The sequence below is a fragment of the Telmatherina bonti genome, assembly GCF_933228915.1.
Source record: "Telmatherina bonti genome assembly, chromosome: 15".
Lineage (NCBI taxonomy): Eukaryota > Metazoa > Chordata > Actinopteri > Atheriniformes > Telmatherinidae > Telmatherina > Telmatherina bonti.
In genome coordinates, this window is record NC_136613.1 from 32,808,331 (window position 1) to 32,836,149 (window position 27,819).

At 40.6% G+C, this 27,819-nt stretch overlaps 2 protein-coding genes across 2 annotated transcripts; one reads left to right on the top strand and one right to left on the bottom strand.

Moving 5' to 3' along the window:
* Window positions 1–340: 340 nt before the first annotated feature.
* On the bottom strand, window positions 341–6,784 carry LOC306766079 (CCR4-NOT transcription complex subunit 9-like). The gene is made up of 8 exons (XM_079253686.1): window positions 6,433–6,784; window positions 5,414–5,599; window positions 4,245–4,360; window positions 4,032–4,141; window positions 3,820–3,929; window positions 3,486–3,584; window positions 3,288–3,379; window positions 341–1,143 (listed from the first exon to the last, which is right to left on the bottom strand). The coding sequence occupies exons 1-8, from the start codon at window positions 6,448–6,450 to the stop codon at window positions 975–977; spliced, it is 900 nt and encodes a 299-aa protein (XP_079109812.1). The 5' UTR covers window positions 6,451–6,784; the 3' UTR covers window positions 341–974.
* A 123-nt stretch (window positions 6,785–6,907) lies between these two features.
* Window positions 6,908–26,446, top strand: usp37 (ubiquitin specific peptidase 37). Its single transcript, XM_079254061.1, has 24 exons — window positions 6,908–7,043; window positions 11,076–11,304; window positions 13,519–13,669; window positions 14,990–15,081; window positions 15,161–15,276; window positions 15,359–15,436; window positions 16,430–16,518; window positions 16,722–16,815; window positions 16,901–17,056; window positions 17,181–17,312; window positions 18,268–18,391; window positions 18,608–18,855; window positions 18,940–19,057; window positions 19,167–19,246; window positions 19,370–19,534; window positions 21,097–21,150; window positions 21,316–21,463; window positions 21,544–21,769; window positions 21,896–22,062; window positions 22,453–22,513; window positions 22,724–22,839; window positions 22,959–23,028; window positions 23,427–23,565; window positions 26,325–26,446. The coding sequence occupies exons 2-24, from the start codon at window positions 11,131–11,133 to the stop codon at window positions 26,410–26,412; spliced, it is 2,886 nt and encodes a 961-aa protein (XP_079110187.1). The 5' UTR covers window positions 6,908–7,043; window positions 11,076–11,130; the 3' UTR covers window positions 26,413–26,446.
* Window positions 26,447–27,819: the final 1,373 nt, after the last annotated feature.

Here is a 27,819-nt window from a genome sequence, read left to right on the forward strand (position 1 = left end):
TCGTCTTTTTGCTAAAGTGTCTTTTAGCTAAAACGCCAAAGTTTCCATTCAGCTCAGCAGCCAGACCATCATTTTGCTCATTGAGATGTCAGGCAGGACAAAGTAAAATAAAGTCAATATGTCGGTTTCTGTCGCTTTCTATGGAAATGCCAGCAGGGGGCAGCATCTGGCTGCAAAGCTTCATCATCCCCCTCCAAAAAAAAGGTTCTGTTTTTAATATTTTATTGCTAAAATATTGTATTTAGAGTAAAACAAGCAATAAAGCAAGAAAATGCTTCAACTTATAACAGAAGAAGGAAAACACTGAAGCTTTTTGTTCTCTTCAAGGTGAAATGAGGGAAGTATTCCAGTGGAAAAAGGACAATAAAGACACAAATACACATGTAGTCAAAGATAAAAAAAAAAAAAATAAAAAAAAGTCTTGTTTGACACACAAATGAACAGTTTGTGTTGCAGGTGGAATGTTACAGCAGGAAAACAGGAGCTTCAGTGTTTTAAGCTTTTCACAAAGAAAGTTTGGACCAGAAAAAATAACAGTGGTGAAAGTAGTTTATAATGAAAATAAATGCTGCAGTTTTTCTCCTAATCAAGTATTTCTATCCTGTTATTTCTGTATGGTTTGCTCTCATTGCAATGAAATACTTTTTAAAAAATCTGGTAATTCATGTGATGGTTAAGTTATTAAATAAGAAATACCTGCTCTCAACATTTCTTTAGTATCTAAAGAAAATCAAAGCCAATGACGAATGAATGAATTCAAATTCCTGTCAAATATCCACGAGTCAGCTCTGAAAATAGAAACGGTTTCTCGGCTCTTACGGAGACGCACTGCTGCACCGGAGGTCAAATCAATTCATCCAACAGCAAAACCGTCCACTTCTGTGAAGTCCTTTACTCTGCAGACTGGCTTAGCACCACAAATGTGACCAAGTACAAATCCTAAACAGCGCGTCTGTTCGCGCCTGCAGTGCACATCACTGGGGAGCGAGCGGGATGCCTCTGGCGTCGGTGACTTGGCCTTCCTGCAGGTTCTTCACCAGCTGCGCCAGCCAGCGTTTGGTGGTGGTGTCGTCCTTCAGCACCTGGGCGAAGGTGCTGTCCTTCAGCTGGTCTGGTAAACACTGACGCAGGGCCTCTCTGGCTCTGAGGGAACAAGGCTGCATGTCAGAAATCACTGCACAATGATGATGATGATGAAGGTGTTCTAACAGCTTCTGATGCGAGTGGCTCCAAACAGCTGCTCAACAATAATAAAAAAAAAAACTGTTTTTCATGCGTTTTACAGAAACAAAGAGACGTTTCATCAGGCTGAGAGTTCTTTCTTTATATAAAGTCTGTTTTCAGTAAAATCTCCTGCATAAAACGATTCTTCAACATGAAGATGTCGTACTGGTGTGGATAAAGTCTGGCTGTCCAACCTAACCTAAAGTGGGGAATGAAACTCTTCTTGGTGGTGAGATGGAAGGTGATTAATGAAGTCAGAAAGAAGGGATTCCAGTGACTTTGCCCTCTTTTCAACTAGCTAACCAGTAGCAATGTCACAATTGCTTGATTTCATGATTAAGTCATATTAAACCTCATGATTACATGTAATTAAAACACATCTGCATGTTGCTGCAAGCTTGCAATGCTTTGTTTTCGTTCTGTGTTTCAGAGGAGGCTCATGGAAGTTACTCCCGCCAAACAAACGGACCGAATCGTCACGACGGCGCCGTATGGAGGACGACGCTGCAGCCTGCAAAGCAGCCATGAACTACTTGCTGTGAAAAGAAGGGGATTGTTGTGGAAAAATCACCATGACGACTCATTCAGTAAACGTGACATTATCTGAGAGCAAAACAAATAAAAAAAATCTCAATCTTCTGATGGATATTTAGACTTAAAACGTGACTCTGCATCAGTTTGATGCACTTTTCAGTTGTCGGTGTGAAGCAGTCTGCAGAACCAGAGGTATTTATTTCCACATATATGACTTTGTTTTTTATTTCCATTGTTTGTGTTATTTATGTGTTAAACAGCAGCTGGAGGACAAAGCCAGCCAGATTCTTTCTTTCCTGTGTTTAGAATTCTCTATTTAGGTTCAAAAGAAATGTTTCTAATGAAGTTTACAGAAAAAAAGTCCAAGTCCAGCATTTCCATGTGATTTCTGACAGAAATCCAGAGGAAATCTGTAGATTTATTTATTGTTTATGAAGCAAAGGGGATCTAACTGGAATGAGATGTTTTGGTAACTTTACTTTGTTGTTATATTATTTTATCTTGTTTGCATGAAAAGATCCAAATAAAACCATAAAGAAGTGTTCCTGTGATATTTCATATTTATATAGTTTTAAAATAAATTAACACAAAATAGCTGTAAAAACTCAGAAATCATTTCTTAGATAATAACTGTGCCAAGAAAATAAAAAAAATCCTGGTTAAAAAATGAGTGTTATTTAAAAAAAAAAAAGTATTAATAATTAGATCATTTCTGAAAAATTGGTTAAAAAAAAGCTAAATGTCTTCAGTTTGGAGCCATTTAGAGGCAGTCGGCTAAATATAGTCACCAAACAGTAAGACAGAGGACTGATAGAAGCTGTGTTGCTAAGAAGCAACTCCCTTCATATCAGAATGGCATCAGTTGTTTACACTGCTGTGAAATTGTAAACAACTCTCACTGCTGCTATTCCTGGAAGTACTTAGCAGGGACAAAAGTCATTTTCTCTGCTAATAATAATACACAGAATACGTTTATATTACCCCCACTTTGGAACTGGAAAGCAGACAGACTGATCATCCTTCTTGTTCTACTCTAACTTGTGAGTGGGTGTAACCTCAAGCAGGTGGGGGGGGGGGGTCTGCTGTGTGTGGAAGCTGAACACATAGAGATAACAGACTGGTGCCGTATGGCAGTGGAAACTGGTTAGCAGATCACTATGCTCTGTCTCTAACGCCATGGATTCATCACCTCAATAAGAAACCAGGAAAAAATGCATCAATAAGTCTGTACCTGAGGGCTGATCTGTGTTGGATCTGTCCTTTTATTTAAAAGTTTCTCTTATTTCTCACATCCTTATCTACCACAACACCAAATTCCAGAGAGTTTAGTTTCACAAAAACCCATAAATTTAAAGGGGCTTAGTTGTAAACAAACATTAAAATGCCGATAAATTTATTATCCTATTGCTGCAATAAGAGGGAATCAGCACATTTGTCACCATGACTCCTTCTAGTGGTGAAAAACATTAATCTTCAGTCAACATGCTTCTGGATCATGGGGAACATGGAAAACCAGAACGCTGCCCTACCTGAGGTTATCCGACAGGCGGAGATAGCAGCGAACAACGTGTTTCAGCAGTCGAGCTGATGGTTCTTTGGAGAGCTGCAGCACCATCTTCCCCTGGAAAAAACAGAACATGATGCAAAGGTCACCCTGAGGATAAAATAAGTTTGCAAACAAATCAGGCAGAGAATAAATCTAAGCCATTTCTATTCTTATTCCTCACAAGAATCATCGCCACATGGGAGAAACGTTCATAAGTCTGGCAGATGTAAGCCAGCCCAGTGTCATCCAGCAGTATCTTCTGCAGTATGAAGGTAGCTACCTAGAGGAGAGAAGGAAGAATGATGAGACACAACCATCAAGAAAAAGATAATGAACCTAATTTGCATAACAAAGGCAGGTATTGTCAAGACAGTGACGACTTCCATCCGTAAATTCAACAGAAAATCTCACATTGCACAATGATAAATGCTTCTTATAAGGAATAAACTGCAACTTTATACTCAAGTTATTTCAAGCAACCTAGAAGTTTTGATGCCATTGGAAAAGTTAAATACCGTCTTGGAGAGCTCGCTGCCTGACTCCATAATGCGGAGGCAGAGAGGGATGATCTCAGTGGTGAGAAGGAAGTTAATAACTTCTTGTTCATCTGTTTTGACCAATGCACCTATCGTAGGTAGATAAAACATCATATTAGAGATCAACTCTGAATTCTGATGGTTAATAATGCAACCAGAAACTAAAAGGCTCAACAGGAAGAATTAATTACCAATGACTCCGAGGCTAGTAAGTCGCAGGTACTCGAACGGTCGAGTTTTGCTCACAGTGTGCAGAAAAGGATAAAGGAAGAGAGGAATGTGAGCTGTGAGAAAAGCTGACCTGGTGAAATGAGAACAATCAAAAGTAGAGAGTTGCTTAGTTAAAGCTTTAAAAGGACAGAATAAAATCAAAAGTCTGTTCCTGAGTGTGAACACGTCCTTACCGTGTTTCTGGATGTGAGGCCACACACTGCAGAAGCGCCAGGGCATTACACACTCTGTTAGACTGGTGAGCTGTGAGTGTAGGAGGGTTTATGGAAGGATAGATGTTCACGATTTCCTGGGGAAAGGGATAAAGATTAAACTAGGAACCTGTCAGGTTCTTTTATTAACAGAAAAATGATCAATGCAAAGACTTTAATAGATGGGAAAGGATATTAACTTGTGTCTGAAAATGACAGCTAACATTGTTTCTTCACTTTGTCTTGACAAAAGCTCCCAGTATAAGTGGCAGTACAGAAAATCTCAGCATACACTGGGAAACATACATGGTCATGTAGCATATCAAAATAACAGAGAGAAGCTCAGCTAAAAGACACTACTAAGCAAAACATACAAACCAAACAATTCAAAGTGCAAGGGTTATATCGGAATATAGCAAAAATATGAAAACATTACGGTCCATTTTAGAGCCTTTGTTTATTTCTCCAATTCAAGGAGACCACACTAAACAAGGTGTCATAAAAGCAGAGACTCTGCTGTTTACAAAGATACCTGTCTCATCACTGGGACATAAACTCTTTAAGCTAGCAGCTAAAAAAAACACCAAAAAAAAAACACAAAAACACGAAGCATATGTTTTCTAAGCAAACGTTTTATTCCACCTGAGGTATCCACCATCGACATCAGCTGGCGTGTTGCCGAGATGTTGACCTGTGCAATGCTTCGACTAAAACATCTGCAAAACTGCTAAGGTTAACGCTTATTTGCAGGTATTTCATGGAAATGACTTTAGTAATTGTTTGATTAACTGGGCTGCTATCTCCTGGTCTCACTGAAAGAAATGTAGTTTTCCTTTTGGAGGAGATAACCAGTATCATTTAGTTTTTACTGTGTTCCAGGTGAATTTACTCTGAAACAGGAACACACGTTGATTCTGACACATCTTTTGTAATTTCATATGTCTCAGCTTTCTTTCAAGAGCAAGATTAAACCTACAACCCTTTTAGTTGCATAAAATATTTATTTTGGGTATGTCATATCGGGCAGAATGCAGAAAAAATAGGGCTCACCAAGAAGAAGTTGAAGCATAAGATGCCAAATTACAGGTGAAACATAAATAACGGCAGAGAGATGCTGTGTGCCCCATGAAGAGATGGACAAATTATCAAACCTGCAACAGGGCAGCGATAGTACCACAGGAGTGCCAGAGCATCGGTGCCAGGTCTGGCACAGATTCACGCTTCTTGCTGAGCTCCAGCAGAGCATTTTCTCTGGTCTCTGGACTGGACAGCTCATTGATCCACTGGTAAATCTTCTCACGGTCCACCTGGGCCAGGGCTGTGACGTTCGTTACAGCCTGTGAAAAGAAGGAGAAAATACCCATATATTCTTCATCACTCTTTGATCAAACTTTCCTGTCCACAGTCTTATAGCTAACCGTGGCACACTAGTGTGCTGTGAGAGATCATCAGGTGTACCTGAGAAATGATCAAACTTCACCTGATTGGTCTAAAAAGCAGCTCTGTGTTCATCCAAAGCGGCCCAGGTGAAAGATAATAAAAATTCATTTTTCTTGTGTTTATCTTATTTCTATTCAAGACACTTTGACAAGATGACTTTATATGAATAATATAGGCTTTTTTTGTGGTGTGCCTTGTGTGTTTTATGTGAAAAAAAGGTTGAAAAACACTGATCTAAGGGAAACTTTCCGCACTTATCCAATACAAGCCACAACAACAAATCCACCTCACCTAATGAATCAGAATAAAAAAAAAAAGTATGTATATATGTTCATTTCGCTGCATGCCCTTACCTTATTTGTAAAACAGTTGTAAAATAGCTGTATTTCTACTTTTAAATTATTATTCAGTTTTTTTTATTATCATTTTTATTATTCAGCACCTAAACAAGTTCATAGTCTGTGAATTGTTCAAAGACAATAAAAGCAATAAAAGTCTGATTCTGATTCTAATGCTCTGATGGAGAAGTTTTAAATGAAAACTTGCTTACTGTTGAACATATTTAGCTGTATTTGTTTGATTGCCATAAAAGCTTGAATGTTTAAATATATATATATATATATATATATATATATATATATATATATATATATATATATATATAAGAAAATGAATGACAGTTTTATGTAGCACAAAAAAGGGTGTTAATGTATTAATAGTTCATACTCACCGCTCCTGTCGCCAACATTTTCAAAACCCGACCGTATCAAAATGTTTAGGCAGAATATTAACTAGTAAATAGATAAAACTTGAGTAAAAAGTGCAAATAAATCGCGTTTCTGTGCAACTATGTTGGTTTTAAAAAGCGCCAGTTCGGACTGCTAGCACTAGCTAGATGCTAATTCCCCAACAAATGGAAGCCACTACCCGCGTAAATAAGCATACCTTCGTGCAACATGAGTTAATCAAACAATAACAGAAACAAACAAAAAAAAAAAATTGTAGAACTTTGTGTGTATCTACAAATAAACAAACGACTTCAAAACTGTCCGCTAATCAGTTTATACTTTTGTAAGGCGATGGAGGCAACATGGATACAAACAAAGTAAATCTCGCGAGACTAGGACGAGTCTCGCTCTCGCGCATCATTTCCGTTGTAAATTTTCACATTCCCGCCATCATCGCGCGCTGCCGCGAGGCGTAGCGCACGGGCTCACTGTCAACAACATATATACCGGAGAGCAGGTGGATGCCGGCAAAACAAACTTTATGCTTTCCGACGACCTACAAAGACCGTATTTTATTTGACAACTCTGAGGACGAGTCAAATATTATCGACAGGTAAAGAAGTTTGCAGTTTAATCAAATTGTGACTTTGTTTTTAGCACCAAATTAGCCAGTTAGCTCGTTTTAGCTGGTCTGCTAGCAGACATGCTAATGTTGGCCTCCGCAACCATTCAGTGGACGGATATAGAGACACGACATTACCAGCATCATAAACCTCCAGCTTGGCTGTCGTGTCTCTGGCTAGATGCATTCCCAGCCTTCCTAGTTGTGGAGATATTTGTGACTGTTGTCAGACTGATGCTAACATAGCTGGACAGAAGAAAACGCAGGTAGCAGAATGTTGTGCAACAGCTCATCACTGCTGCAGAGTTGTCATTGGGCTCATCTGACACGAAGGCTGTGTGTGATATGAAAGGACCAGTAAATCTGTTAATTTATACTGGGAAAGAGTTCCCACAGTTCTTACAACCCTTTCCCATGCTGGTGTGGCAGTGTTTGTTTCTGATGTTGTAGCTAGCCGTTATTTTGCTATTAGCTGTTATGCTAATTTGTTCTTTCTCATCTTTAATAAACAATTTCCCTTATACGAATAGGCACTTTTATCAGTGAATCATTATCATATGTGACAAGAAACAGTCGTAGATGTAGCAAAAGAAGAAAAAGATAAAATAAAAAGTGTACTGGATGCAGTGGTAAAGATGCACAGATCTCTAGGACTTAGTTCCTACATATACAGTTGTGCTAATATGTATTCATTCCCTTTCATTAAAGAAAAGGCTGAATTTACAACAGTCACTCAAATAACTGGAGAATTGAAACAGGAACAACTAAAAATTTGAAAAATTTTAAGTTAGTCATATAAGACACTGTTTTTTCATTTAATTGAGTTGAAGAAAGAAAACAAACAAACAAGCAAATTGGTCCTGGACAAATTAGACCACTTTTCTGTTGAACAGTGGGACAAAATACCTGTCAACAGGTGCAGAAGTCTGACTGAGAGGAACAGAAAACACCTGACTGTAGCCGAAATTTAAAATGATTGTTCAACAAAATAATACTTTGAGTGATGTAATATCTAATAAATTATGTTATTTGTTTGCTTTTTAAAAAATATTTCTATTGAACCAGAATTATAAAATAATGTAATGATTTTAATAAAATTTTGATTTATTTCAGCTTATTTTACAGGCAGCAGTTTTTTCCCCTTCTTTAATGAAAGGGTATGTATAAATATGAGCACAACTGTTGCTAATGTTACTGAGAGTTTTATTTATTTATTTAGGTCCTTACCAAATTCTGGTATTGTAATCAAGTGCAGCTGCTATATTCTTTGAGGCTAACCACTCCATAATCTTGTCTTAAAAACATTTAACCATGTGAAATATTTCAGGACCTTGCTGACAAAATGCATGTTTATGACTGTCCAACTCAAACCTGCATCTAAAAAACTTAACTTGCTGTGTAAGGAGACCAATTTCATTTCAATTTCAAAATGTCTTAGATGGTTGTGACATACAACTACATTTATAAGTGAAATTAGTTAAACATGGATAAGTGTTTTATAGTCCAAACTAAATTTAGTAAAAGGCTTTTAAATTACAAAAAATGTTTTATTCACCTTTAGGGTTGCTATTAAAATAGTTATTATCTTGTTAACAGAATAATATCCTGTAAATAAATGTTTAAACTTTTTAATATAATGTTTCTGTTAACAATGGAAAATGGATAGTTTAGTTTTTTCTTAAAAAGGTTGAACATTTCATTTGATATTTCTTTTGGGATACTTACAAGACTTAGAACAGTAATTGAGTTTCTTTTTCACCTTGTTTTCTTTTAATTTACAGACATACGAAGAATTTATCCAACTTTTACTCAATCCAGACTGATCAGTACGAGTACAGTTTATTTATTTATTTTTAATTAGTTAATTCATTTATTTTAACCCTGTCCTATCCAGCATTGTAGCATACAGAATGACAGTCTGTGTGCCATTTCAGCCAGACAGATTTACTCTACCGAGGCAGACAGGTTCTGAATATTATTATTATTGTTAGGGTCCGAGCCACACGATGTGTAGATCGGGCCTATTGTGGTTGTAATGTTTATTCTTCTTCTCATTTTTATTGTGTTCATTGGTCCTGATGTGGCAATGCTGAACCTGGCAGGGAAATGGAAGGTAGGAAGGGAGAATAAAAGAAAAGAAAGAAAGAGAGGAGAGAAAGGCACAGAATTAAAACGTGAAGCCAAAAGTTAGCTAAGCTGCCAAAATAACAGTGTACACACAAACTGCTGGAGTACTAAGGTTGCAGAAAACCTCTTGTTATGTTGGTACCAACGTTCTTTTTTTTATTATTTTATTTTATGTTATTTTTTTGGGCACGTTGTTACCTTTTCCATCGCAGTTGTTGTCCTTCCCTTTTTTCATTAGTCTTGTCATCTACTGGTATGATCTCAACACAGTCTCTTTTTCCCTGACTGACTTGAAGACTTGGATCTTGAGCGACATATGACTTCTTTGTAGCATCAACTACCTTCTGAGGAACTAAATGCAGAGCTCATTAAACCGCCGCATGCCAAACCTCATTGTGACGCAGTTACGTCACCTTTTGTCTGTCAGACCTGGTGTGTTGTGACTTGTGGCCTTATTCTATTGCTTTAATGTTATTTATTAGCTTTATAAACATTTAAGTTGTCAGCAGTAGTCCATTACCAAATATAAGTGCAGAATAATTACATGCACATGCTGGTTATTAGTTACCAGTGATTCTTTGTATTTATATTAATTTTAGATAAATTACACTAACTGCAGTTTATGTCTTATCTAGAGCTGCAACTATCGAGTACTTTTGTAATCGGGTACTCTGTCGATTATTTCTTCGAGTACTCTAACGATTTTTTTTTTTTATTATTGTAATTTGTAAAACAAATACTAGAAACTCAACCAAAGTAAATCTATAAATGTATATTTGTTAAGCTGTTGCATGTGTTGTTACTACCTAATGCATGATGAAAATGTTTTAAAAGTATCATGTTTTAAAATGTGCCAACGTGTTCGTGCACGCGCTCAATGTGTGGAGAAGCAATTCTCATCCAACCGTGAATTTCAGCCTTTTAAAAGATTAAAAGAAGAATTCATGTAGAAAGAAGAACTGACTTGTAAACATGTCCAAAGTATCTAAGAACTAGCCGATGTCTTGGTGGACGACACGCCTGTTAAAAGTGTGTCTGTTTAATACGGAATAAAAGTTTGCTGCAGGAGCAGAGGCTCCGCCTGCCGTCACACGCTGCCTAAAACATGCGCTTTGACTCTGCGTGTGTGCAGGAGAGACGGATGAGGGATGGATTACAAGATGGTTAACGTGCGTTAGCAGTTTACAACTCGCCATGCCTCGTCACTGCTGACTAGTATCACAGGTTATAACACTGTACATTTAACAGCCGCTGCTGTTGTTGATATAAGTCGGAAAGCTGAATCTCCTCCTGGAGCGGTGAAGTGTGGTGGGGGGTTCCAGGTGCTGCTACATTGACACCTGCTTTACAGCACACACACTGCACTACGTTTTCTGCCCTTTTCAGTGTGAAATGGTCCCACACTTGAGACTTTTTCGGTCTTTTCCTCCCCTCTTCTTCATTCTCTGCCATTAGAGACCAAAGCAATGAGAATCTTCAGACAGAAAGCAAACCGCTCACCGCTGCTGTTTGAAACGTTGTCATCAGTCCGGGTGAAACAGTCATACTGTACAGATACACCATAGGCGACAGGTTGTGTTTTTATATATTTTATACATGTTTAGATGTTTTATATGTTTACTGAAACAGTGATGTCGTCCCTCCGAACAGCGCAGTGGTCTGAGAATGCCACCATGATGCAGAAATTGAAATATATCACCACGTGATATTAATTAAACAACGCCTCAATCAATTATTGTACTCGAGTTACCCGAGTAATCGTTGCAGCCCTAGCCTTATCAATTTATGACTAGGCATTTATTTGCTGTAAGTTGTGCTCATTGTCTTGCATCACAGATTATTATCTGCACTCTGATTTGGCTGTGGTTGGACAAACAGACTTTTCTTTTCTTCCAGGATTTGTTTTTTCACAAGTCCAAGTCTGCCAGAAGCGCCATCCGGATAGTAAGTCATGGCAACCTTAGTGCCCAAACTGTCCAGTGGTTCTGCTGTCAGGATCCGCTGCAGCAGCTTGGAGCTGGGCACCACCAAATGGAAAGAGGGAACTTTTGAGATTCTGGAGAAGGACAACAAAGTTAACCTGTGTCTAAGATTCAACTGTGGTGGGGCCTGCAAGACCTTCCAGGTACAGTTTTTCTGTCTTGTTTGTTTGTGGTGTGTTCTCATTAATGGTAGCATCCTTTAGGGAGGGTTTTTATTAAGGTCAGCTGATACATAAGTTAGACAGAGTTGTACGTCAGGCCAGCACCTTGCATGCAGATAGACAAGCAAATTCATCAGATCCTGAATGGCACACACGCTTACAGAGAGGTTTTACAATGGAAATTTCCCACCCTGAGAATGCATACGGGTCTGAAGTGAAGGATTTTTATTAGTGCTGCTGTGACAAAACATTTTAAAAGCTCATGTTTTACACAATGTGGTTGTTTGTCTGTGATAAATTATTTTTTATTTCTCCAAAGAAATAATAAAGTTGGATTGTTCTGTAACAATAAACATTAGGAGCATTGCATGGCTCTCTTACAGTGAATTATGGGTTATGTCTTCATCTTTTGGAAGTCATGTCAGAGGAAGACGGAGATCACACAATTAAAAACTCTGTTTAATGTTTCAGAAAAGGGAATTGACATCAGTTTTCTTTATTTAGTGGAAAAGTTGTCATAATGTCTAAATTCTTTTTTTTTTATTTATTTTTTTTTTATGTCAAAACAAAACTATGTGCTCTGTGCTGTGAGATTAGCTGAAAACTTTTAATCCTTACTGTGGTGCATACCTGTGGTGTTACACAATCAGTTTTAAGCATCAGCATTTAAAATTGTGCAACAAAACAAGCTGGTACTCTGAACTGGATTAGAGTAGGAATAAATCTCAGTAAAAGCAGCGAAACACCAGCTCAGGCCAAACCAAGCAGATATTCCAAACTAATGAACTAGGATCCAAACCAAAAGGCTGATGTAAATCTGCCATTAAAAAGACACTTCATCACCTTCTTTGATTTATCATCATTATTCCCAAATGAAGCTATGAGGGATCAGTAAAACCTGCCTCCTGCTGCTCAGGGCAAGAACATAACAATACTGCATCAGTTATGTTAATACAAGTCACATGGATGAAATGAGGCCAGCTTGAGCATGAAGTTGGGTTATTGAGGTATATTGGACCCTATGATAAAGATTTAAGCGAGTTTTTCATGCCAGATAATGAATATGTAGGTGAGCTGGAGTGTTTAACCCTTAAAACTCTTGCTAGAAGACCGGCTCTACTTTTACCATCAGCAGTCTCTCAGGAACAGTTACCAAGGTTGTGTCCCTCTGGGTTGGTAAATTCTGAGGGATATCTTACCCTTTAGGCGATCCCCAGAAGGTTATTTTTTGCATTTTTAATCCCGTTCAAGAGGTTTACACTCCAGCCTTAAAATGTAGGGTTTATTCAGAGACTAAATGGTTAATGAGAGATCTATGATTACGTCTTGATTTATTGCTCTGTCAAATAAAAAGAGATGACTCTCACCACTGTCTTGATAAGAGAACTCTGTTTTGACCTGAAAATTAACATGAAGCCACATGAATCCTGACATGTTTTTGAACAATCAGATAGCTGAAATTGATCATGTCCAACCAGGAGAAGCTAAAGATCAACAAGTGAGCAGAAGGTTTGATGTGTGTCTGAAAAGAGGAAAAATAATATCCTGCTATGGCTGGAATAAAGCCAAGATGATGTTTTATATGCAGTATCGACAAAAACCAGCGAAGTTGGATTTTGGTTTGTGAAGATGGGGGGTAAATGGTAGTAAAGATAACAAAACAAAGTGCAGAGTGTAAATAGTTTCTGTTGTGTGTTTGTTTCAGTGCCAGTATTTCTTCTCTTCAAAGTGCGGATGAGAAAAGACTTGGTCACTGCTGATCTGTGTGTTATTTCTACAAAGTTCTGTTAGTCATAAACTCTGTTTTATTCTTCTGGTTGGCCCCTGTGGTTCAATATCTATTATTCACACATCCATTTTACATCATTTTAGCTTCATAATCTGATGACTGAGACCATCCTGAAAATAATGTCTGTTTGTTTACTGTTAACGCTACACAACCAACCAATAGCAAAGCTGATTAAATCAGCAGTAATGGGAGTCTTATGGTTGTAATGGAATATATAGGGGGATACTGGAGAGGTTAAATCTGCTTATGTGCTTGTAGTTTGCCATGTGTTTGTGGGAAACAGCTCCAAGTCTGTAAACGCTGAATGGATCTGAAAACCTCCACATTCTGCAGGTGTCATTAATCACAAAGAGGAAACCCAAAAGACTTGAGTGAAACGTTAAAATGAATCCCTCTCTTGCCTTCAGCTGAACCAGAATGTGAAGAACATTTCCTTAATGTCAGCCCGGATCATCTTGACCTTGAAAGACAACAGTGTCATCACCTTGGATAAGATGCCCGTGCCTTTGGCTCAGAGGACAAAAGAATACCTGGAAAAGCTGAAGCAGGGGAAGTCAGGTAATCACTCTCTTACTCTGTTAAAGTCAGTGTTACTGCAGATTTTTATCACTGAGGTCATTCAGATTTTCAGGCTCTCAAGTTTCCACGGTGAAACCAACAGTTTTTGGTTTTTTTCTTTAATTGTAAATATTTGGTTAAAGATCCCACAGATAAGTTCAATCCTACTGAAGCATTTGGCTCAAAGCCTCTTCTCTTCAATAGGATAGACGATGCAGAGTAGTAAAAATAGTTTGTTCCTTCTGATCTCATCAACAGACACTAGAGGGATGTCTTGATGAAGAGTCAACGTGCTGGGAATCTTGCTGCCAGCATGAACAGCTGGTTTTGCACAGTGCTTCCTACACATACAGTTTTATCCACCACTTTAACACTAGAGCTGGGCGATATGACCGAAACCTCACATCCCGATATCGCTCATTTTATTTCCCCCTAATTGATAGAAAACTGTGTAATGTTGTGTCAGTCATCATTATGTGTCAGATGTTCTTGGCAACAGCAGCAGTGATCTCCTTCCATCAGGGGGAGCTATGGCTGTATGATGTTTCATACCTGTTGCAGCGTTTGTGTCTGGAGTTTATTATGAGCTTTCACCTCCACTGGACGCTGCTTTTGCTCGTTGACTCTATTCTTTATTCTGTATTCTTTATCTTGATTCCTGCGCAGGTGATAAAATGAGTTAGTTGTTAGGAGTCCGTTGTTGGGACTGTGAGCTAGTCTCTTGTCGGTTCCACGTCGGTCTTTTTATATCTAAACTGCATCCAGACAGAAATTTCCCTTTTATGAACAAGTTCATCAGTTTGGGTTGTCTTGTCATCTTTTTCAGTGAATTATCCTGCTCCGAAACGCGCCTGCTACCTTCTTTCTACATCTTTGTTCATATATTGCAGCGTGCCGTGAAGCGCATCTTGACGTAAAATACTGCAGTAAAGCAGCTTGTTGTGGCGTAAACGATAGAGCCTCATATGAAACGATGGACATTTTCTATCATCCAAACGATACATATCGTCATATCGCCCAGCCCAATTAAACACTAACAGCTATCAACAAGTTCAGGAAAGGCCATTTTCCACCAGCATCTCAGCTTGACTCGAGAGGTTCTAGTCAAGTTTTCCCAGCCTGAGTAGATAAAGTATGTTTACACCTACTTGGCATGTCACGTCGGCATGTATGCAAACTGCAGGCTGCTGATTGGCCAGCGAGTGGTCGCTACAATGTTTGCCAACCAGCAGAAGACCATGAGATTTAATCGTCTCATCATTTGTCTGCAGATCTCTGCTTAGTTCAAATGTTTTATTTTTTTATTTTGCTTCTGATCAGGAGTTTTAAAGTCGTCCCATGGAAGTGCAAACTTCAGCATACTTGGAAACCGCTCAATGAAAAACGAGAGCAACCCACCAGGGGACAAACAGGTGAGCAGCAACTTTACCTGCAACATATCCAGATAAAATCTAACGTGACGTTTTACTTAAGACCTCTGTCGTGTTTCAGACAACTCTGAGGCGGCAGAGCGCTGATGGACGAGATGATTCCACGCCGCGGAAACCGCTGAGCAGCCCGAGCAGAGCCGTGTCCACACCCACTCGCACCGGGCAGTCTGAAAACAGGTGTGATAGAATCTCCGATACACGACGTCTTTCCAGTGACGGGACGGCGAGTTTAACTTTGTCTGGATCGTTTTTGTTCCAGGAGTGAGAAGAGAAAGAGGCTCCTGACCGCTGAGAGTGACCTCACCGAGGACTACCCCAAGGAAAACGACTCCTCGAGGTAAACTTCGGTCCACATCAGATGGGGGTACATGTAGGGCGACTTGGAAACACTCCAGGGGCTGCGTCAGAAAATAAGAATGAGGGAGATAATTTGTTTTGGCTTTTATATCTTTCTTCAGTTCAGTTCGCTTTATAAGGTGGTCAGGATTATTCATGGATGTGGAAATGGCTGTGACTACATGTTTTCATCACGATTCCATTACGATTTTTTTGGGTGTGTATTTGCTTTAAACTGCGATTCTCATGATTCCCCGATTTATAGCTAATTTTTGTAGACTTAAAAACCAAGTAAAATGTACAAAACGTTTTTTACTCGTCATCAATAAAAACAATAAAAATGACTAATTTTACTATTGATTATTTGAATTTATTTGAAATAAAAATTGAAATTTTTTTAACAAAAATTGTACATTTAAAATAATTTTGAAAAGTTCCTCTGATCATGATGTGAAATACTGGATTTTTTTCCGTTCCAGATTCATGTTATCAAATGTTTTGTGATTTTGTAGATCCACTATGATCTGGAAGTTGTAATTGATGTATAAATGAGTAAATATTTAAAATAAATTTAATGTGTACACAAAGTAAGGAATAAAAATTTAAAATAGAAATACAGTGTAGTATTTTTGTGTTTTTATTTCTTTTACTAGTTTTTCTCTTGATGTTTTAGTTTTTTATGTTAAAGGATAGTTTATTAATGTAAGCACATTGACTTGTACATGTTTGCACTGACACAAAGTGTGAAATTAGTTTTCCTTATTTACAGGCTATCATGCTGTTATTTTACTGGTGTGTTCCACCTGGGGTTGAGTTGCTTTGTATGCAGCCTCTGAAATACAATGTAAATGAACAAATCTTGAACCAGGGTAAAAAATATTCTACAGGGCGACAATGGTTTAAAACGTTTTAGAAGCACTGGTCTGGAGCAGTGAGACTTATGTTTTATCCACCCTCAGATATCCTGACATAATATCTTGTCTTTTGTTTTCAGCAACAACAAGGCCACTTCAGACCCGTCGCGAAAGTTTCTATTGAGCTGCAAAGATAAACTGAAGCAGACTGAAGAGAACCGGAGCTCAGGTAAACCACCTCGGCTGGTCTGTGGAGGCATCAGGTGTGAGATATACAGCTGATTATGGATTCAGTCTCTTCTGCTTTCAGATCACTTTTACACCTCCTTTACATACGTTGGTGTTGCAGACTCTATTCAGAATAAATTATAATCCGTTCATACACAATTAAAAGCTTTAAACTGATTTTATCTTGTTTTTCACCTCGTTTAGCTCCACTGGGCTCAACCCCACTTCAGCCAACGTCGTTCTACGGTAGCCGATCTGTAACTAAAGACTACAGCCAGAGCCATTCTTTTCTGGACAGGTAAACCTCTCTCTGGTGTCTGATCATGTGATTAAGACCTGCAACAGTCGGGTAAGATGTCGTTGTAACGATCGTATACTCACAGACCTGCCAGTGCTGCACAGACCACCACAGCCAAGAGAAGCCTTATTCTCCCCAACCACTCCACTCCCTTCAAGAAAGCACGACCCTCTTCGGACTACGGTGGCTGGAACAAGCAGAGACCCGCTGCTCTGGCCCAGTCTCAGCCCCCACTGCAAGGGTAACCATCATCTCACTGGCTCTTCTCAATCTGCCGGGTTGTTTTTGAAGCCTTGCTTTGATAGAATTAAACAGTTTTACTTTGCAAGCTGTTGTAATCTGTGTAAACTTGTCAACTCTTGCAGTTTTTCCAACCTGGGGAACACTTGCTACATGAACTCCATCCTGCAGTCCCTCTTCAGCCTCCCCTCATTCTCCAACGACATGCTCAAACAGAGCATCCCTTGGAAGAAGGTGCCCATCAACGCCTTGCTCAGGTACGGCACCAGCCAGTGTGTGCAGAGCGCTCTTCCAGGAGATGCACTCGCGTTTTGGTTTTGACATGTAGAGCTGTACTTTAGGTTTGCAGCCACGTGTCCCCATCAGATGCTTGGAGTCATGTGAGCAAGGTGTGCTGCTTGTGCCTCCTGTTACGTCCTCTCCAAGACAGAGACCTTGTTGTTGTTGTTGAAGTGTCAGGAAGAGGAGTCTGTGTTTTCATGTGCGCTGTTATTCCATACTTTGTTCGGGACTTCCTACCTGGCAGGACTCTACGTGAAGCGGTGTCTGTGTCACTGCGTGTCACATATGTTGTATAGATTTTCATGCTTTCTCAACGCCTCAACCAGCTGTTCATGAAAACTGAGTCCGCTCCTTTTCAGTCAGCTAAGCGCTGACCCGGGGAGAGGTGATGACAAGAGGGAAAGGAGGAGGTTTTAGCGTGAACGGAGAGGAAAGATTAAGTTTTTACCCAAACAAAGGAAGCGTTGATCTTTCAGAACAAAGTTTATAATTCTGCATGCATTCATTTCAGGCTGTTGTCGCCGGCAACGTGCAACAGTGTTTATTGAGGTTTCTTGGTAAATTATTACAACGCGTTATGCTTCTAGAATCATTTAAATGCAGATGTCATCTGTCACATTACATCAGACTTCATGTTTATCTACAAACTGAATCGATTGTTTGTTCCCCCGCCCCCATCTCAAAAACATTTGCAGAGTTCTCTGTTCTCGTGGAGTAAATAACTTCCTTCAGGGGGAAAGCTTGTGCAGCAGCGGCTCTTCCTCGCAGCCTGAGGTTGTGGATGCTGTGATCTCTTTTAAAGCAGATGAAAACCATCTTCCTGAGCTTTCGAAATGTTTCTAGATCATGTGTGTTAAAGAGGAGAGAAAAGTCTGCAAACAAAAAGTTGTTAGAAATAAACTTGGACTGCGTTGCATCTTTGCTTTGCAGACGCTTCGCTCACCTCATGGTCAAAAAGGACGTGGGCTGTCCAGAGACGAAGAAGGACCTGCTGAGGAAAGTGAAGAGTGCCATCTCTTCCACGGCGGAGCGTTTCTCTGGAAATATGCAGAATGTAAGACCCTTCCCTCTAGATTCAACACGTAGCGACAATCAGGAACAAAAAACTGCTTTTAGACCAAAATGTAATCATTGATGGCGCAAGAGAGACATGGACACATACGACGTACAAAAGGCCACACATCTCAGTCTAACTCTTTGTTTGTTACTGTTGTGAAGAAGTTTGGGACAGATTTAAGAGTTTTCCTCCATCCTGCTCTCTGCTCATCAGGATGCTCATGAGTTCTTGAGTCAGTGTTTGGACCAGCTGAAGGACGACGTGGAGAAGATGAACAAGAGCTTTGCAAACGACGCTTCATCGCCATCGTCGTCCACATTGATGTGCGACAACAGTCAGGAGGCGACGTCATCGGCAGCCAGGGTAGAACCTGGCGAAGAAGCGGACACCTCCCGCATCTACACCTGCCCTGTGGCGGTCAACATGGAGTTTGAGGTGCAACACACCATCACCTGCAAAGGGTGAGAGCCGTCTGTCCTGCTGGTCTTCATTAGATCATGTTTAAGTTGAGTCTTGGTGGAAGACGCTGTGCTGTGACGTTGCAGCTGTGGCGAGGTGGTGACCAAACGGGAGCAGTTCAACGACTTGTCCATCGACCTGCCGCGCAGAAAGAAGACGCTGCCGCTTCGCTCCATTCAGGACTCTCTGGATCTCTTCTTCAGGGTGGGTCTTCTGCGTCACCAGAGTTTTAAAATCTTCATCTTTTTACCTGCATTCATGAATAAAGGAACAACTTCCAGCAGACTCACACGGACGACTTTCTTCTTTCCAGATGGAAGAAATTGAATACTCGTGTGAAAAGTGCAATGGCAAAGCAGCAACAGTTACGCATAAATTCAGCAAACTACCCAGGTGTGTGCACATGAACATTAGACACATGGTGGTGTCTTCAGGGTAGACACTGGTGTCTTCTGATAATTCCCCCCCCCCCCCCCCCCCCCAAACAAATAATAATAATACCTGTTTTCTCCTCAGAGTGCTCATCCTACACCTGAAACGGTACAGCTTTAACGCCCAGCTGTCCCTGAACAGCAAACTGGGCCAGCAGGTGGTGATCCCCCGATACCTGACGCTGCTGTCGCACTGCACCGAATCCACAAGACCCCCCATCAGCCTCGGCTGGACGTCCCAAACGTCCGTGTAAGACACAAATATCTGAGTTTACAAAAGGAAGAAAGTTTAAGCTCCCAGTTTGGATGCTGGGATGTGTTCAGTCCGTTTTTACTGACAGTTTTACTGTGGAAACACGCTGAAGAGTCGACTTTCCGCTGGCTGTGGGATTTGCTTGTTGATTTGTTTGTTTACAGCAGAAATGCTTCAGTTGTAAACAGGAAAGTCATGAATGCTGCATATTTGGGCAGATATCACATCGTGTTGTTGGTTGGACTGGTGCGTTTTCATTTTCCCAGCGTTGCTCTCAGAAAGTTTGTTGTTTTATCTTCATCGTTATGCATAACGTTTGATGGTTAAATTATTGGGAAGAAGAATCAACTTCAGGGAAATTGTTTACATTTAATTGAGTTGTGAACACAAAGTGGATAAAAGAGAATATTGTAGAGAACAAGTTTAAAGCGGAACTTGACTGAACTGGATGGAAGTGAACTTACAGGTCAGACACGTTATGGAGGCTGGTCAAGAAGCAACACTCCTCCTCCTCCTCCTCACTTTGCGTCTTCAGACATAGATGAAGCGTTTCCATTGGTTTTTACAGCCACATAACACAGAGTTTCTTCGGTTTTGGACAACCTTGGGTGTATTTGCCAGCTGGTGCTGCTGCTTCTGGAGGAGACTTGAGCCCTGGTGGTTCAGGTGATGCCATGCAGACTGGAGGACGGAGCAGTAAACATTCATTCAACTCTCATCTGACTTTTCTCCGGCACCATGAAAAACTCTTTGATTTGGTGGCATAAGAGATCAAACCCACATACTGTATCAGCAAAATGCTCCTCAGTTTTATTGTCAAACTCTGTGATCATGTATGTTTTTCACATCCTGGAACTCCCAGATCCCTACAGATGCCTGCCAGAGGTTAGGGACATGTGCATATGATGAGTGTCTAAGGACTAAGGACATCTTTCTTCATCTTGACGTGGTGTCTGACACACTGTGTCGTTCATCATCATCATACTGGATGCAGGATGTGCACCAGTTGGGATTAAACTGACAAACGGTGTTTAGCTGTGAATCAGCCAGTTGGAGGAAAGGACCTGTCCCTTCTTTAGCTTGTAATGTTTTTTTTTTTTTTAATATATATAAAATCACAATGACTTTCTTTGAGTTTGGGTTTTAAGGTAATAAACAGTCCTGAAACTAGACCTAAGAAATGTTTGGCACACCAGTGCTTGTGAATGGAAATGGTGGAGTTTTGGTCGTACTTCAGAGCCTCAGTACTCCTCTGCACTGGGTCGGTGGACGAGGGTTATTTGGATCCAATTCCTGAATATATGTGTTTAAGACTCTTTGATTCAAGCAGCTTTAATTCCTCTTGGGAGCCTTTTTAATTTCAGACGAGCTCTGTTTGGGTCCTACATGGAAAAAGCCTGGCTACACGTTGCAAAAACATACAAGTCCTTCAAAAGCATGTAGAACCACGTGTTCTGAGACCAAGGCTGTGTTTGTTTTGTTTTTTTAATAATCTGTTTATTCAGCCATTTGGAGGTTATTTTTACCGATTAGATTTTGTTTACCTTCTTTCTTTAAAGGTCCAGAACGCCTAAAACGTCCCATTCGGTCAACTCCTCCACTGGACTGCTACGGTGAGCTCCGCAACAACACTAGATGAAGATTGGGCCGTGAGAAAAGAAAAGATTATATATTCTCTTAAAAACCAGATCTCTTTAAATCCAAACTTTAACAAATAAAATAAGCAGCATTTTCTGCTTTTTCGTCATGTTAACGGCTGAATGTGTGGCTCTGTGTAGGAGGACGGGAGGTAAAGTCGCCAACAGCAGCTGCACAGCCGTACTGATGGACTCCGACTGCGAAGAGGACCTGAACAGAAAGGTGAGCGCTGGACGCAAACGGCGTCTCAGCATCTGCCTGCCTGAAGAAGACAACCATCTAGAAGAGGTGAGTCGCTGCTTTTATTCCTCTAGTTTTAGTTCCATCATTTTTTTTGTCTGTTGTGATGCATTGAAATGTGTTTTCAGAAGGGAGCAGCAGCAGCGATGGACTCGGCGGACTTCAGCGGCATTAACGATGATGAAATGCTGGCTGCTGTGTTGGAGATGAGCCGCCAAGAAGCTGGACTTCCTGCGCCGCCTCCTCTGGAAGATGAGCCAACAAGCAGCCCTGACACTGGCTTTGGGGACGCAGATGTCCATGACCTGGCCTACCAGACAGATCCACTGGAAACGGACCAAAAACAGCCTGCAGGTACAGCATCCACCTGAGCGTTAGATACTTTCTGAATGGAAAATGTCTTTCGTTAACCTGCTGGGTGTCTCGCCAGTGAAATTCAGCTTTGTTAGGTGACTCATTGCATGCTTTGGTATTGTGTAGATGTGCTGGATTCCCTGGATTTGACCATGGATGAAAACAAGGAGAACCAGACTCCAGAAGGTGTGCAGCAGCAGGGGGAGCTGGACTGGGTTCAGCAGTACAACTACGACCAGGAGAGGGAGGAACAGGAGCTGCAGCAGGCTCTGGCCCAGAGCCTCCAGGAACATGTACGACCAAAACCCCTCCACGTGCGCTTCAACGCATTCAGACCTCAGACGTCTTCTATAATGGCTGCATTTTCTGGGAAATTTGACAGAATCTTAATCAATAAAAACATTTCTGAGCTCTGAGTAATGAAAGACATAAAATCAGTGCATCAGTGCAGGTTTTCAGCTTTTATGACCAATCACACACACTGCCTTTCGTTAGTATGAAAGGATAAAAACACATTTATGTTTCAGTGATAATGGTTGGTCTAGGATTATTGACCACAACACAGATGGAAATGTGTTTTTACACTCCAACAGACCGGAATTAAAATGCAATAATGTGCTGTTTTTTCTTCCTCTTACAAACTATTCATTCATGGTGGACTCCCTCGCTCCTGTCCCGTTCAGGAAGCCCAAGAGATGAGAGAGGATGATGACCTGAAGAGGGCCACGGAGCTCAGTTTGCAAGGTATGAAGTCGTTGCTGCCACATTTATCTGCTGGATGATGAAATGTTTGCACATTTGTGCGACGAGTACCATCTGCACACATCAGCTGTGGAGCAAGAAATCTGGATACTTCTGTTTAATCTCATAGATTGATCTTGTGCCTTCATCTTTCCAGAAACAACTGATTTTAAAATGCTGCTTCAGAATCAAACTCCTCTTTTCACCCAACAGAGTTTAACAACTCGCTGACGGAGCTGCTGTGTTCAGACGAGGATTCTGGAAATGAAGACGTGCTGGATATGGAGTACACCGAAGCAGAAGCAGAGAACCTGAAGAAAAATGCAGAGGTACCCAACATCCTGATGCCATTCTGCTTCTGATCATTAAACACTGACAGCTGATGTCAGTCTGACTCTGCTGGGAGTGTCGTTTCCACTGATCTGCTTAAATACTTCCTGATCCACAGACTGGAGACTTGGCCAACTCTTACAGGCTCATCAGTGTTGTCAGCCACATCGGGAGCAGCTCCTCTTCCGGTGAGCACTTGCTTGTGTATCTGCTTTTATCGTACCTGAAGCACTTCGGTTTGGGGTGTTGGTAGGGGTTCTGCACTGCAGCCATATGGCTGTGGTGTGGACCCCGACCTGGGCGTTCCCTGTGGCGGCGTCTCTGTTGGTCACTCCTGGCGGGGCTCCTGACATGGACAGATTCCCCAGATGTCGTTTCCTCACAGCAGCTTCAAACCAGATACCGAGACAGAACCCTGAAGTTATTAGTTTTTATTTTGGCATTAATGATCATGGGATGGGTTGGGTTGTGTGTGTGTGTATGTGTGTGTTTAAGTCTGATTTTAGTTTCATGTTAAGCACTTTGAAATGCTTTTGTATGAAAAGTGCTGTACAAATAAAGTTTTATTTGACTGATCCCACCCCAGGTCATTACATCAGTGACGTCTATGACATGAAGAAACAGTCATGGCTGACCTACAATGACCTGGACGTGTCGCGCACACAAGAATCCGCCGTCCAGCGAGACCGTGATCGCAGTGGATACATCTTCTTCTACATGCACAGGTGAGTCGAGTGTGAGAGAACAAGAAGTGGACCTGAAACCACCAGGCTGAACGTTTTTACTCTGAATGTTTTGTTGGAATAATTCAAACTGCGAATCACAGATCAGTGATGAAATTTTATCCAGCAATATTCTGAGTTTTGTTTTTTTCAGACCGAGTTGGATTTTTTTTGTTTTTATATTTGGATCCGATACATGTATAATTGACCAATCAGAGTAGGGCTGCAACGATTATTAGAGTAACTCGAGTACAAAAACTGATCGAGGCAAATTATCTGCCTCCAGGCGTCGTTTAATTAATATCACGTGGTGATATATTTCAATTTCTGCATCATGGTGGCATTCTCAGACCACTGCGCTGTTCGGAGGGACGACATCACTGTTTCAGTAAACATATAAAACATCTAAACATGTATAAAATATATAAAAACACAACCTGTCGCCTACGGTGTATCTGTACAGTATGACTGTTTCACCCGGACTGATGACAACGTTTCAAACAGCAGCGGTGAGCGGTTTGCTTTCTGTCTGAAGATTCTCATTGCTTTGGTCTCTAATGGCAGAGAATGAAGAAGAGGGGAGGAAAAGACCGAAAAAGTCTCAAGTGTGGGACCATTTCACACTGAAAAGGGCAGAAAACGTAGTGCAGTGTGTGTGCTGTAAAGCAGGTGTCAATGTAGCAGCACCTGGAACCCCCCACCACACTTCACCGCTCCAGGAGGAGATTCAGCTTTCCGACTTATATCAACAACAGCAGCGGCTGTTAAATGTACAGTGTTATAACCTGTGATATTAGTCAGCAGTGACGAGGCATGGCGAGTTGTAAACTGCTAACGCACGTTAACCATCTTGTAATCCATCCCTCATCCGTCTCTCCTGCACACACGCAGAGTCAAAGCGCATGTTTTAGGCAGCGTGTGACGGCAGGCGGAGCCTCTGTTCCTGCAGCAAACTTTTATTCCGTATTAAACAGACACACTTTTAACAGGCGTGTCGTCCACCAAGACATCGGCTAGTTCTTAGATACTTTGGACATGTTTACAAGTCAGTTCTTCTTTCTACATGAATTCTTCTTTTAATCTTTTAAAAGGCTGAAATTCACGGTTGGATGAGAATTGCTTCTCCACACATTGAGCGCGTGCACGAACACGTTGGCACATTTTAAAACATGATACTTTTAAAACATTTTCATCATGCATTAGGTAGTAACAACACATGCAACAGCTTAACAAATATACATTTATATATTTACTTTGGTTGAGTTTCTAGTATTTGTTTTACAAATTACAATAATTTTTTAAGAAATCGTTAGAGTACTCGATTACTTGAAGAAATAATCGACAGAGTATCCGATTACAAAAGTACTCTAAATCAGAGGATGCGTGTTGACTGATAAATCACCAGTTGTGAGCGATGCAGGTGTCACTTTGAAACATCACAGCCGAGTATCTTTATTATTTCTTCTCTGCTTCTTAAAGATACATTCCGTAATTTCCTGACCTTACAACTCGACGTTACGGACATGTTTGATGACGCAGTGACATCTATCTTGTGCATTTCCACAGACGCTGCTACCCAGCAGCATCCCGAGGCTGATAAACCGACACTACACAATGTTTACATCCGGGACGCAACGTGACGTTTCACCTCATGCTTTAATAAGGAACCAGCCGTTTTAAACACACAACGTCTCTGATTCAGCAAAGAAACGCAAGAAGATTAAAATAGAGAAAAAGACAATTAAAAAAATTGTAAGATGATCTTCTGCTGACTGGAGAGATCAAACAGGTCAGGTAGGATGCAGTATGGAGGCTGAACTAACCGTTGATCGGAGGCGCGTGACGGGAAAATGGCAAAAGTTCTGTCGGCAAGCAGCCAGCTGCTAAAGTAGATCCTCCAACCGTCCCACAGACATCTTAAATGACGCCGCCGTGGTCCTGCTTCAGCTTCTTTTGCTGCATCGGCACACAGTCGTAGTTTGATGTGGAATCCAGCTTCCGAGTTTGTTTCAGAGTTTTCATCATTTATTCGTGATTTTGCATCGATGGAAACGTCGATAATTCACCTCCAAATTATTCGCAATTTTGTTTTTATTCGCATCGGTCCCGGTGTGTAAAGGCCTTAACAAGTGCAGTGTGTATAAAAACATTTAAGATATGTAAAAAAAACAAACATTATTTCAGAGCTTTGAGTGTGACCGATAACCTGTACAGTTAATTAATAAACTAATTTGTTAGTAGAAACAGTATAAACATAGAAAACAGACATAATCATAAATGTGGACACCATGAAACTGTTGAATATAATGGCTGCATTACTTTGTTTTATTAATACATTACAGTGATCAGTCCTGTTGGGAGCTGCAGGTTGTGTCTAGGCTGCATTCACATCAGGATAGTCCGCTAGACTCGGTCTGATCGGGGACTCGGCTCAGTTAGGGGGGCGTACCCATGCAGACCGAGATCGTGTTCACGTTGCACTTTGGTCAAACCAGTCAAACCATTAGAATAATATATCCCCATTCCCACCAGAGATGGCGCTGCACTAGTATTAGAATCTCAGTGAAACTATATATTTATAATTCCACTGAATGCTGCGTTATAAATTCTGCTGACCTACTACCAGTGTGGATATTGTATGAAGATGCCTGCAAAGCTCAGATTTGATGTAAACTAAAGCAGAATTGTTGTCATTTCCATCTGTTTGTGTTTGCACCTGCTGTGACATCATGTCATGTAATGGTCCCGATGCTTCTCTGCAGAAATGTGTTTGAGCAGCTGTCTGAGATGGAGCGATCTGGAGCCAGCGGCACATCCGAGGCAGGGAGGAACGTCCTGCAGCCCCTCTGAGCTCCACATCTCTGAACTGCCACACATCCGCGCTCTCATCCACAGTCGACTCCCTGCTAGACGGAGCTGGTCAACCTTCTGTACTACTGACTCCCGTCCTTCGTTTGGTCGTCTTCAGGCCCTCCTCTTTGCCTCTATCGTTAACTTAATGCCAGGCTAAATGAACACCTGTTTCAGGCAACACAGGTGGGAATGGTTATCCGACTCTTGAACACACCTGAAATGCAGTTAAAACATGTTCAGTGGATCAAATATTTTTGCTTCCATGTTTTTGGAGCCGGAGTTTTTCTTTGATTTTACCAGATGTGTAAATTTCTTCTTTTTTTTTTTTTTTTTTTTTTTGGCCTTTATTTCTACATCTTTAAAAGAAAACCTTTCACTTAAAAATGATCAATTACCAGATGCTACTGGTGCTGTGTGGATTGTACGTTTGCAGACCCTTTATTTCCCATATTAACTAATTAAAAATATATTCTATGTTGGAGTATAAGCTACTATAGAGTAAGAAGGTTGCTGTATTTAGCGGGTAAATTTGGTGCAATATTTGTGTCGGCACAAAGTGGCCAGTTCAGATCAGCTTTCTGTTCAGTGTGGATGATTTCCCAGTTGCTTCTTTTGTGCGTTTTACTTGCAACCGGATTTGATGGTGTGAATATTTCCATATTTTAAGATATCTGAATGAAATCCGTTACTGAGCTTTTTCTCGGTTGAGTCCATGTTTATTCTTTTGGGAATTTTGACCTTGTGCCTCCTAAGAAAACTTTTATAAATATTGTACAAGCTTTACTTTAAAAGGTGCACAGCCTTGTTGTTTTTTTTTTAATGTTAGTGAGACCTTATTGTGCAAGTCAGAGGTTCCTCTATTTAAAGCCAACAGATTTTTCTATGAAGCGCAGCTTGCTGTCGGGTTGATTTGTTTCTATCAGCCCAAGAAAAGCCACAAGCACGTAGAAGTCTTTAGATCTCCACCAGGGAAACGTGTCTTGTTCCCATTTTTAGGGCCACTATACAGTATTTCCCTCCACAGCCTGGCATGTTTGCTACAAGAATTAAATAAACCAGAATATTTAACTGGTTTCAGTACCAGATGATGGCTGCATTACTTTCTTTTTTTCCACTGTAAAAATGAAATCAAACACGCCACTTTTGATGTGCAACATTTAAACATGTCACCCGTTAGTATCACCTCAACTGATTTTTCTCAAATTTACAGAATATAGCATTATTAAAGTACGAGTAAGTCAGTGTAGACCAAATATGAAGTATGACCCAGGCCTGTGTGTGTAAGAAGCGTCCACTATCATCAGCCGTTGTCAGTCATGACACAAGTTCCAGTTCTCTTCTGATTTCACACTCTGTGCTTTTCCTGAACATCCTGTCCTGAATGCTGTGTAAAGAGGGTAAAAT

Excerpts from the sequence above, each read along its gene's own strand:
- LOC306766079 (XM_079253686.1), bottom strand. Across the intron at positions 4,361-5,413 it reads CTATCGCTGCCCTGTTGCAG|GAAATCGTGAACATCTATCC; the intron begins GTTTGATAATTT and ends CCCTTTCCCCAG. Across the intron at positions 1,144-3,287 it reads CGCCTGTCGGATAACCTCAG|AGCCAGAGAGGCCCTGCGTC; the intron begins GTAGGGCAGCGT and ends TTGTTCCCTCAG.
- usp37 (XM_079254061.1), top strand. The coding sequence starts at position 11,131 with ATGGCAACCTTAGTGCCCAAACTGTCCAGTGGTTCTGCTGTCAGGATC. Across the intron at positions 17,057-17,180 it reads TCTCAGCCCCCACTGCAAGG|TTTTTCCAACCTGGGGAACA; the intron begins GTAACCATCATC and ends CAACTCTTGCAG. Across the intron at positions 19,058-19,166 it reads CTCTGGATCTCTTCTTCAGG|ATGGAAGAAATTGAATACTC; the intron begins GTGGGTCTTCTG and ends TCTTCTTTCCAG.